The following is a 12887-nucleotide window of genomic DNA, read 5'->3' as shown; positions in this document are numbered from 1 at the left end:
GACTATCATACAGTCATGTTTGAAATTCTTAAACGTTTCTAGAAACAGGTTGAATTATTTTTAAATATTTTTACTGTAACCCTATAACAGGACATATAGTAGTAATAATAATAATAATATATTCAAGATATTTTATTAGTAAATTATTCTTTTATTAAATTGTTTGCTTGTTTTAAATGACCTGCTGTCAGTCACGATCATTAACATTTAGTATAAATGCAGTTGTTAAAGACGTCTTTGATGATTTTATGATATGTCTACACCAAAAGCACAGTCTATAGCTCAATAGGTTACAAGCGAGCATCGATTAAAAGAAACTGTATTTTTAATTACATTTTAAATACATAAATGCATATGTACATTTTAAACATTAGGGAGTTTGTGGAAAACAGGAGCATTTTGGCCTAAATGTATAAATCTGTCTGCCTTTTTATTATTTTTTTAGAATGTCAAAATATTCAGTATAATGATAAGCCTTTCAGCAATGTGCTTAAAATTTGTGAATGAAAAACAAACCCACAGGACCTTGATTTGGTTGATATTAGGGGGAAGGAATTGAGGGCAGGCTGCCGCATGTCCCACATGCTGCCTGATTTCCTCTGATGGCCTCAACTGGCACTGACTGCCTGCCATTACGCAAAACACATTTCCCAATGACGTCTTCTTACCCGAAATTGCATTTTAGATCTCAGAGATTGTGCTGGATTGTGTACAGAGTCACACTTTTTATGCAATTTGTAATCATCAGCACAGTAAGTCGTTAGCAGCCTCTTTTAGCAAATACCTCTACAGTGAGACGCGCTAATTCGTGACACTTTGCTATGATGACGTTTAGAGTTTTGCTTAATGTGCCTTTGTTTCCTGAAATCTAATTTTAAAAGAATGTTATCATATCCTGTTTTCTTCGCAGGCATGGGGATGACCTAATCGTCACGCCTTTCGCTCAGGTAAACATGACTGTTGTTTCACGTCATTTTGTCGTCATTAATGTGATTGCTCAGCAGTAGACTGGAGCTTTTCTTAGGTTAATGTTGACTTTTGTACTAGTAAATATATTTATTTAAATACTCACTCTGTCTGTGTCTAGGTTTTGGCTAGCCTTCGAAGTGTCAGAAACAATTTCACAGTGCTGACTAATGTACAGTGTACATCAAATAAGTAAGTTATGTTTACGTACATGAATGCACTTCCCAAGCTGAAATATAACTCAGAAAAAAATACTTTTGGATGATTATTTATATTGTACAAAACCATCCTTTTTTTCCTTTTCAATTCACAAATGATCATTCTAAAAACTGACATCTATATTATTACAATTAATAATATTGTTACAGTTTGATTAGAAACTGACAGTATTATTACTTTGTAGTAAGTTAACCAGGTATGTTTTTTTGTTTCTCTGCATATTATGAATACCATTAAATACTGATTTAACATTCAAATATATTTTTAATCCAATTTTTAAGTCTGATGTTTCACAATTAAAGTGTGTAATTTTTTCATCTGCACTCGAATACATCATTGGGCATTTCTTAGCTGCATTAAAGCTACAACATTTTAGCACATAACAAATAAACATGCTGCTACCTGGGATCTCTTCCATTTTGGGATATTTTAGTCTGGGAATTTTACATGCAGGGGACTTTCTGACATGTTCAAATTGTTTGGAAATCATATTTCTGGTGGCTTAATCTCACAGGCTGCACAACAGATGCCATGCTGACATATAGTGTACATAGAGCCTTGAGCGACATTAGGTGACACTACTTGTAGAGTGCTTACTAGAATGTGAAGTGGTATATGGGATAATGGGGTTGGGTTAGGGTTGGATTTGTGTTCTCTGTGGGTATTTTGGTGTCCTCCTTCAGTTAATTGGCGTTTATAAATTGTCTGTAGTGTGTGCAGTTGTGTGTATGTGATTGTGCCCTGCAATAGTGTCCAGGGTGTCCCCCTTCCTCATGCCCCAAGTTCCCTGGGATCGGCTCCAGGCCTCCCTTGACCCTGTGTAGGATAAGCGCTACATAAAACTGATGGACAGATGGATGGAAGATGGTGTTTTTCCCCTCATAAGCCTACAGTAGCTCCTGACCGTATCACAGGCAGCAGTGTGTTTGCTGAAACACAAGAGGGCAGTGTGAGCACAGCGTGGAGCCACTCTCAGCAATAAAGTGCACTGACCCCGTCTAACATTTTCCTCATCCCACTTTCCACTTAGCATTCGACCACTTTAAAAACATTAATCGCCTGCTTAGGTCTTTTCCACGTGTCTGTCGTTTCCTCTCAGTGACACGTTTTTCCACCTGGAATCTGAGAGCGGAGGGAGAAAAAGGCAATTCCTCACTTTTATTAAGCACAGGGATTATTTTTCCCCTCGACTTACCACGAGCTACGTCAAACCAATTAAGACACTCTGTTAGAGGCGTTTGTTGGGTTTTGATCAAGTCTGTCACGTCCTGAGCCAGACAGATGGAGATCAAATCAATCTCACAGGCTGGCTGTTCTTTCTGGAAATATTCAGGAAGATCAGTTCTCTCTGGGATTATTGAAGGAAATTCCATATAACATTAAAGATCTAGAGCGTATTCATATGTCTAAGCAATTAATACATGATTTACAGCATTACATATTAGACTTTATTTCAGTCTTCAGTTGTCATAACGTTGAGGTATAAGTTCAGTTCTCTCTGATAACATGAAACGCAGAGGCACACAAATAAATGTGGTAGTTTTATATCCTGTTAAATATATTAAATGTGCTGAAGCCCAATATTATATGCACACTTTTTTCCATTTAGGAGATCACCGGCTACCACGCAGCCCTCCCTCACCAGAGTCTGCCTGTCTGGTAAGCCATCACACTTCATTATAATGTGAATGTGTAAAGCAGTCTGATTAACATTTCATGTGCTGAGACATTGAGCTGTTTCAAAATACCCAATATATCTTATCTTTGTATCATTTTAACATGCTTATTTAAAGAGCAGGCATCCGACTGGGCATTTTCCTACTTTGTGATCTTTCCGCTGTGGTGTGTGTGTGTGTGTGTGTGTGTGTGTAACTAAGAGATGGATGAAATGTAACAGAGAGCTAAGACATCTTAAAATAAAGTCACTTGACATCACTTTGTCATGATTCAAATATTCCAGTTAGATTAGATTAGATTAGATTAGATTAGATTAGATTAGATTAGATTAGATTAGATTAGATTAGATTAGATTAGACTTTTTTGTCACAGTGCAGTGTACCAGTACAAGAAAGTGCAGTTAAGCATCTAACCAGCAATAGAAGCTAAGTGCAAAGTAAGCAGGTCTAAATATATCAGTTTGATTTGATTTGATTTGATATGAGATGAGATGAGATGTACCTTTATTTAATCCCCTGTAGGGAAAATTCAAGCTAACACAGCAGTGCATTTAGAAGGAATAACATCAAAGAAAAAGTATACATCAGTGCCAGTATTTTATTTCATATGTACTCAAAGGACAATAAAAATATCATTGGGAGAAATTCCTTTCGGATTTTCTTTTTATAAACAACATAGTTTTATGCAGTTATTTTATGGAAATATTTTCAGATTAACAAAATGCATTACGCTGCTTTCTGTACTGCCTGCCTCAATTTTTCTGACTTGACATCCATCCCTACAACTGGAACTAGTCTAGGCAGCCCATACTATGTGTAGGGAGGAGTAATAACAACATAAAAACATCATAGTGAATAAAAATAACAGTGATGAAAATAGAATTTTTCTTTTTTAATGCCCCAGCGGAATTGTCCAGTTAGAGTGAATTCACTATGTTACACTTGGCTACGTGACTCCCCACACTCTTCCCAGCATCTTCTCATATACCATCATTCATCTGCAGGCTAGACTCTGGTGATTGACCTGACAAAACACACACACACACACACACACACAGAACATTACCTATTGTTGAGTCTAGTACAGGAGCAGTGGAAGCCCACAGGAAGTGGCAAGCACTTATTGCTCCCATACTCATGGCCATACACATATTCACTTACCCACCCTCAAACACACCATACTATATTGCCCATATTTGACATTGTTGAGTCTAGTTTCTGTTTATAGGCCTTGGGAGACTAGAGTACGTTCGTAGCAGTGATGATGGTGTACGTGTGCATGCACACTCCTTACCGGAATTGAGCCTAATGTCAGCATAAGTACAATAATTTGCCCTATAGCTTTCAAACCCTTACATACACTGTACACACACACACACTTACACACACCTGCTGAACTGGCCACACAATACCATTTTAGGGGACTGTTTTGTCTGAAGAGAGAGGTCAGCATTTTGGGATAATGGCTGGGAAAATTCCATCAAATTCCCCCGCTTTGGCCTTGAGGGACGCATGGAGCGTCACATCAGAAATTCACAGATGCAAGCTGGAGCCTGCGCTACAGAGAAACACAAGCATTTCTCTGAAACAGGGAAAATGCTGTAGTAGTTGAGAAATCCTTGGCTGCGTTTGTTTTGGGTGAGGTAATACTGGAAGGGATGAAGCTGTACTTGAGAAATATAAAGCTTCCACCTTACACGACAGTTCACATGACGTTCAGGATTTTGTATTATTAAATCAAGTAAAAATAAAGCCGTAATTTGTAAAAACTATTTTTTGGAAAAAAGATTATTTGAATTTTTATTTCATATTTTTTTTGAAGGAAATGTTACTAAAAAAAAACAGTGTCACGAACTTCCTCATTCTACCGTTTCAGTAGATTCATTAGTTCCTCTATTTGCTAGTCATTTATAACAAGAACAAAGAGTCAAGCTCCGATAGAGAGAGAGAGAGAGAGAGAGAGAATGTAAGAGAGCGAGGTGTGTATTATCAGTAGGAGGTGTTCCTGTCAGGTGCAGTGGGTTGTGATTGACGTCAGTCTGCAGCATGTGGCTTTTGTTGACTTCCCCTCCGCCCAGGTGGACTGGTATACACTTCCTGAAGCCAGTCAGCCTTGATCAATCTTACCAGTATACAGAGCTGAAGTGACTCAGTGTCTCAGTGCGCTACGTTTTTATTTACTTATTCATTTGTTTTGACGCTGTGTTTAATTACCATTAGCACGCACAATTAGAAACTTATAGCAGCGTTGTGTACACCACCGCATTGTGCAAGAGTGTACTTGTTTGTGTTTTTTTTCAGCTGCCAACAGAATTGAAACATTGTGTGTATTATAACAACTGAGCATTGTTGCTCTGCTGACACACTAAATAGGTACATATGTCATAACCACAAAGGAAGACTTCTATTGTACGCAAATGTTCATGGGCATTGCAAAAATGAAAATATATTTTTAAAAAATCATTAAAGAAGTATTTTAAATTTTGCTGCCATGCTTGTTGTGTCTGGTTATTCAGAAGGTGTTGATTGGGTTTCTATAACAGCAGCTCAGGCAGCATTGTCTTTATAGCTGTACTATAAAAGGTCCTCAGGTTTATACTGACATCTGATTGTCATTTGCAAGGATGTCAATGAACCCTTTTTACCAGTATACTGGCATTCCATTTGTGTAAGGGAAACTGACTTATGAATTAATATATCACCACAGTATTGATATAAAATGAGTCAGGACATTGTTGGCTTTCAGCATGAGATGTTTTCCCCTCTGTTGGATAACTTTACACAGAATTTTAGTGGTTGAAGGTAAACACCTTCGAACTTTAGGTGCTTATGAACAAGCACTTGGGGCATCTCAGAGAATGCAGAAATGGGTTTGGTATCACTCACTTGGAACTTTTATAAGAATATATTGCACCTTGTAGGCCAAGTAAAAAGTTACTTGAGAAAAACTACAAATTTAGAGCTTAAAGCTCTGAGTGTCTGCTTTTATAAGAGCTGTTAACCACCATTGTGGAGTGTGACATGACAAAGACATTCAGTTCTGAACAACAACAAACACTCAGGCGTTAATGTAGGCTTTCTGACCTCTGGTAAAAAAAGAGTTCATGTATGGTGGACACTCCATGTAACCTGCGAGCGATAACAAACAGATTAAAATGTTATTTTTGAAAGAAAACTCTATATTTTGTTGATACGATGATGTTTTCTATAAGGAGATATTAATTTAAGGTCTATGAAATTAGTGTGAAGTGTTCCTGATCTGTAACAGTCAGTAAGGACTTGGTAAAGAAAAGAGAGAGGCTGTTAAGGAAATGACTGTCTGTAGCTGCCACATATGACAACAGGAACTAACTTGTTTCACAGATGCTCCAGATATTAAATGGAACTATAATCAGAGGAAAAAAGTATGATGTGGCATAAGAGGAATAAAAAAATTTGGCATGTGGTGTAATAGGACAATAATCAAATTAAAACTGCTTGACATTGTTGTTGATTTTGTTGTTGTTGTTTGCCTGTAAGATAAAACCTTAACAACTGAACAATTAAAATACAATTTAGACACTTGTTTTTAGGGATATACTGAAGCTTATGCAAAAATATCTGTGCATAATGTTTATTTATTTCTTTTTATTTATTTCTTTTCCTTTTTGATAGCATGCGTATTTGCTGAATCTGATTCTGATCCAATCCTGCCATCATTTTGTTGACTGACCTGTTGACAGAGACTTTATTACACTGACATAGTGACACATATTTGTCTCGATTCCCATGTTCAGTATCACGTCATCGCCGTTGTTTCCCCTTTCACAAGATACAGACATATTTGAAAACACATCACATGGAAGATCCTCCTCTCACAGAGTAAATGGAGGGAAGTTGTCTATCATCTGTCAATTCCTGCTTTCTTTCATTCTTTCATATTCTGCCTTGTTTACACCTGTGCACTATTTTTTTTTTTTTTTAAAGAATCTTATATTGCCTGACATAAACATCCTCCTTATCCTCCTCAGACACAATGACACACTCAGGCTTTATGAGTCTCCATGTCTGTCGAGTCGAGTTAATGATGTAACCCTCAGCTATGGAGACAATGAGAATGAGAGAACAACTGACCTCCTGTCTGCTCCTAAACTGCTTCCTGCGTGTCACACAAACAGGGTCAGAGGGCAGGAAGGAGAGCGCAGATTTTTCCTGTTTTTCCCCTCACTGTTGGAATCCACCGGAACCCTGGAGGTGTTTTTCAGTGTGTGTGTGTGTGTGTGTGTGTGTGCGTGTGCGTGTGAGCTTCTCTCACATGCCGAGCGATGATTCTACCTGCAAGTTAATGAGTGGGAAAATGTTGAACGTTTTTTTATGGGGAAAGATTGGCTGCTAGCATAGTTTTCATATACACACACACACACACACAAATGCTCACACACGCAGTAATGATCACATTCACATACAGATTTGTGTCTAGGTCAGTTCATATCTTTTATCAGGACAAGTCGTACTGTGAAGTACTGCTAAATCCTCTCTTATCCATGGACGCTCTGTGGTTGACCTCTTCAGGGCCATGTCAGAGCAGTATCATGTTTAAAAAAAAAAAAGTCAAGATTGAAGAGATGAGCAAATCTGAAAAAGAGAGCAGTTGGTCAGTGTACCTGGGTGAATCCTTCTCAATTCATATGTTTTACGAGAATAATGTATGTGACTGTGCATTCATGTATTTGTGTCCATGTCTGTTTCATGTGTGTGTGTGTGTGTCTCCTCTGACATCATATGTTTATGTGAAATGTCCTGATAGTGAGAAGATTTTTCCTACTGCGTTTGTAAACAAGAACATCACAGGTACATATGACGCCACAACACGAACGTAAACAGAGTCTCTGGGTAAATCATTCAGATTTGCTTCACGGTCATACGCTGTGGGTTAAGAATGAAAGAATAAGTTTGCAAGAACACAAGTTTCCATCTCAGGCTTCAGCTTACTTCCTACTAACTTCCATGATGTATATGATATATTTGCAGAGCAAACGAAAGTCGTGCACAGGATTCGCCTGAACTCCGTGGATGTGACCAAGCTTGTGATTGGTCATTACAAAAGAGGAGGGCCTTAACAAATTCATTTAAAGGTGGCAAACTTTGTAGATGATCCAATTCCAATCTAAGATGTGTCAAAGCTTCATCATACAGAATGCTGAAGAATCTGACACAAGCCTTTTGGGAAACAGCATAGTGTTTCCTGGTGAGATATAAAATCACCATTAACCATGTTATTAGAATATGTCTTTATTGGGTTAATGATTCTTGACTGCTGTAATTAAGAGCTTTTAAAAGCTTTCTTATCCACTACTTCCTTTCACAGGATTTGCCCCTGTCACCCTGGTATTGTACTAAGCTTCATAGCTGCACATGGTTATTTGTCAGTCAGATTAAGCCATGTTGATAGAACAGAGTGTATACTTCTGTATCCTGTTGTGTCACCTCAACCACACATACACACCTACAAGATAATGCCTTAGTACACATTCAACTCAAAGGCAGTTTGAGTTAGATTCATAATTAATGCATGCTGATATTGCATCAGCATAATCAAACATTTCTCTTTAAAAACAACAACAAAAAAATACCTGTTGCATGATGTCAAGTATAATTAATCCTCATCTCACTTCCTGCCTTTTTTTATTTTATGAGAAATAAAAACCATCAAAATGGAAAGTTTCCTATCCTGAATATCCTAAATATCCTGCTGTGGTAGAACACATTACAGAGCCAGTTCTGACACTGGAGACTCATTCCATTCATTATTTTATATTCTCAGTCTCTGGTGTCACCCAGATGAGGATGGGTCCCTTCTGTCGGGTTCATCTCAAAGTTTTTCCTCATATCGTCTCAGGGAATTTTTCCCTTTCCTTTCCTCTGGCTTGCTCATTAGGCATGAATGTATAATTTATATCCTGAATTCATAGATTTCTGTGAAGCTGCTTCCTGACCATCTCCATTATTAAAGCACTATTCAAATAACTGATAATCAGAAAACAGAGCTCCGGTCTCTCTAATGAACATTACTTAACCAATCTTTTCAATTAACATCCACATTGATTAATGCATTAGAGCCTATTGGCTGGATAGATTTGATTTGAATGCAGGAGCTTAATAATTAGCTTATTTTATTCACGGTTTAAGAAATAATAGATACATTTTAACCAGTGGCCAGTTTTGCAACTGTTTTGGATGTGTCCATATTCAGCATTAAATGTCTTTGTCTTGTCTGCACACTGCACAGTGGTGATTAATTGGCTTCTATGAAAGTAGGCTTTAATAATTTGTAGTATTTCATAATGTTAGTTTTTCACAATATTAATGTTTCTGCTTTACTCAGCCAACTAGGGGCAAAAATCCTTCAAGTAAATGGTGATATTAAACCCATTCTGCTCTCTGAGATGCCCCAAGGGCTTATTCAGAGTGGTGTTATCTTCAACCACTAAAATTCTGTTCTTCTCTCAAAAACTTCTCTCACTAAAAGCCAACAGAGCCCTGACTCATTTTATATCAGACCCGCAGCCATAAAATCATTCATTTGTTTATACTGATTAAAAATGTCAGATAAGTCGAATTGAGCTCCAGTGTACTGGGGAAAAAGGTAATATTTCTGGTTTTCATAAATCTCAACCATGTGACACCCAGTAAAGATGTATTTGCATTTCCCTGCAGAGATGTCGTTTTTGCATAAATAATTCCCTGGTGCACTTCTGTGTCACTTTCAGGAAGAAAGGTTTATTTCTATTATTAGGCACGTGTGAAGATAATTACACGGCTCTGTATCCTCAGGTGCTCTCTTAGTGTGTGGTTCTGAGATGATGTAAAGCGTTAAGACTGTTTAAGGTAGGAGAGAAAAACAGATCAGGACACATCTAAGATGAATTGTGGATCTTTTGTGCCATGTGCTCTGGCTTTGATATATATACTTGATAAGAAGAAAACCTCTTAAATCATTTTTAATATTCTATTTAACTATGTCTTTGATATACAAAGAAGCTAAAGTGAATGGCGTAAGAATGGCCAAAATTCTGGTGTTATCCCAAGCAAAACTGTAGCTATATGAGATACTTTGATATAGGTAAAGGTGCTGTTCTTTCACATAGACACTTCAGAGGTGCTTACTTTGTCACGTAGACACACCAGGGTTGTTGTTGCAAAAGCCGTGATGCTTAGATTGCCAGTCTGTCAGCCTTGTGATGCTTCCAACAGGTGCTCTGTACGACTCTATTCTTATCACAACGAGTGTGTGCGTGTGTGTGTGTGTGTGTGGCCTGTACGTCTGCACGTCTTATCATAAACACAAACAGACACGTGCGGTGGTCTGCTTTATCAGGTGCCCTCTTTTCAAAGTCTCCCAACAGGAAAGCATCTTGGAGGTGTTAAGCTTGCTGAGATTTTTTCCACATACTGTTGCAAGCCAGCGGTCCAACTGGGAATAAAGGGTTCCTAGCTCTTAATAGTAATCAGAGTGTTTTGTTATGATAAGAATGTTTTGATTTGGTAAGTGACTGATTTGACAACGTGGGAAGGAGAGAAAAACATTTGCAAATGCACTTTCCTGTTAAGAGTTAACAGATTAGGTGGAACTAAGCATACATTCCTCCTGCTCCTTACACTAAATATTCATGAAAGTTTACTATTAGTTTCACTGTTGTAGCTGAATATTGTTTTTATTTAATAATAGGATTTATTTATTTATTTATTAGTATAAAATTAAACACAAATAGGGAGCACTGTTTTATGGAATAGAATCCATATTTGTATAGCCCTTTTATCAATGGTCATTGTTTCAGACATATAAAATATATCAATTCAGAATATAAAATTTTCATTTATTTAAGTTTAGCAATCCCAAAATGTTTTTTTTTTTTTTTACAGTGCAGTTATTTACCAAAAAAAAATATTTTTATTCATTAACACTTTTTAACTATTTTTAATATTGTGTAACGGATCTGCAAGACAAGATCCTTATAATAACGCAGCCATAAACAGTTGTTCCCTCACCAGCCTTTCTTTTTTTTCTCATGAAGTTTATAAGACAAAAAGAATTGCAGACTGTTATTAAGCAGCTGGAAAGCTGCTCTATCCTGAGGACTTTTCCATGGCGGAAATTTTCTGACCTTTTTAAAGCCTTGACTCTGGAGACTCTGTCCTTAAATGTTAAATAAACGTCTCTATACAGAAAACCTCACCATACTGATGATTGTGTAGTACGCAGTATGTTTTTCTTTGTTCAGTGAAAACATGTTTTTTTAAATCGAATAATTATTCTGCTTAGATTATTATGAGATTTATGAGCTGTACAGGCACATTAACAGAACCAAAGATGTACAGCTGGAAGTATTGAACTATTGTTATAGAACTAGGACTATTGCTGTTATGAAGCTTGCAGATTTGAGAATACAGCAATGCTGTGTCATAAAATAAATAACTAAACCATAAGTTAGAACTTTACCGATTGCCTTTTAAGGAGAAGCTTTATCTTACGGAGATTAACATGGAGTCACAACAGCGATAAGCACTGAGTAGTCCACCATGTCTGGCTTGTACACAGATTTTCTTGTCCGTCTGCTTTTATTAGCGGTTTGGCCAAAGAGAAATAACTTCCGGTCTTTGAAATGATGTATCTACGCTCATAAGTGTCCTATCATTAGTAAATATGTCCTTTCCACAGTGCACTCTTCGACTGCGTTGGCACACAGCTCCTTTCGAGCACACGTTAACCCACTCAGTTCTCCGCCATTGATCATATTCTGACAACATCGGAGTGTTTGAGGGCTAAGATGTTATTTGATCAAGCTTTCGGGAACTGAAGTCTTTCCCAACAGCTAGTCCAACCCTAAAGCAATGCCTGAAATGCCACTCAGCGTGTCCTTGGCATAACAGCCATATCACTGCCGTGCCATTTTAATATGGAATGATAACTAGATTAAAATGAAAAACAACCCTGAAGGGCAGGCATGATAAGTTTCCATGGTGCCTCCATTACTCTGCTTGTCTAATAAGGGATAAGCGTCAAATATAGGTGCACTTCCAGTTAAAGGACTGGAAAGGGCAGATAATTTCAGCAAGTCAGTGTTTATATAAACACTAAGCCTTATATCCAGTAACGGTCCATTTCCTATTCTCTGCAGGGAATCCCATTTTTCTATAAATATTTTTTTTCTGTGGTGTCCACTCGTGTCACTTTCAGTAAGAATAGTCAGGGTCTATAATTAGCCTGAATACTTTATTGCAGCATCATCAGTTTAGTCACGAGAAATAGTGCAATTTGTAGGAACAAACAACGAAAGTCATCCCAAGCATTTGTTTCGTTTTGCTCATTTATGTCTGCAGACTCGCAGCATCACTTCCTCACCTCCCTCATTGGTGCTTGGCTCGCATTTGTCTTTTCATAGGCATGGAGCTAGGACAGGAAGAGGCATGACAGAGACAAAAGACAGATAGGAAATACAGACTTTTCCCAGATTTTCGGGCTTAATAACAGTAATACCATGTCAGGAAATCATCATTTTCTGCCTGATGAGTGAACATAGAAAATAAACTGAACTGCTTGTCTTTGCTACATGGACAGAGCCTGACAGTTGTTTAATACTTGGAGCTGGTTCACATTGATGGAGACAAATTAACGGAAAAAAGTCTACGTCATACAGTGAGAGGCATTTATTTATTTAGTTAGCTAGTTTGTTAGTTTGTTAATTAGTTGGCATGATTTGAATAACTAGAGGATGAGCCACTACAGGTGAATAGAGTTCTTCTGAGTTCATCTACTTCATCACCTTTATCCTGTGATGTTTCATTTCTCCGGATGGGATTGGTCTCTTCCAGGATGACCTGAAAAAGTGAATATCTTTTAGAAGAATGTCATTTATTTTCTTTAGTACAGTTCCAGAAACTTAATGTCAAGGGGCATTGAATCTCTTCTGGTAACTCCTGTTAGCTCTCTGTTGGTGTTTAAAAGTCAGCTGAAGCTGTAGGAGGTGCTTAAAGATGAGTATTATA

The 12887-nt window shown here is 37.5% G+C and overlaps 1 protein-coding gene across 4 annotated transcripts in view; it reads left to right on the top strand.

The window, feature by feature from the left end:
- The window catches only part of pde4ba (phosphodiesterase 4B, cAMP-specific a), a 149314-nt gene that overhangs the window by 105524 nt on the left and 30903 nt on the right, over positions 1-12887 (top strand). For all 4 annotated transcript variants that reach the window (XM_058402476.1, XM_058402472.1, XM_058402475.1 and 1 more), the window contains 3 exons: positions 911-947; positions 1088-1158; positions 2795-2844. In XM_058402476.1, coding sequence (XP_058258459.1) covers positions 911-947; positions 1088-1158; positions 2795-2844 — 158 coding nt within the window. The remainder of the gene's footprint in view (positions 1-910; positions 948-1087; positions 1159-2794; positions 2845-12887) is intronic.

This window comes from Hemibagrus wyckioides, linkage group LG11 (genome assembly GCF_019097595.1).
Source record: "Hemibagrus wyckioides isolate EC202008001 linkage group LG11, SWU_Hwy_1.0, whole genome shotgun sequence".
NCBI classification, from domain to species: Eukaryota; Metazoa; Chordata; class Actinopteri; order Siluriformes; family Bagridae; genus Hemibagrus; species Hemibagrus wyckioides.
Note: the sequence above shows the minus strand (reverse complement) of the source record. Positions and strands in the feature narration are given on the sequence as shown.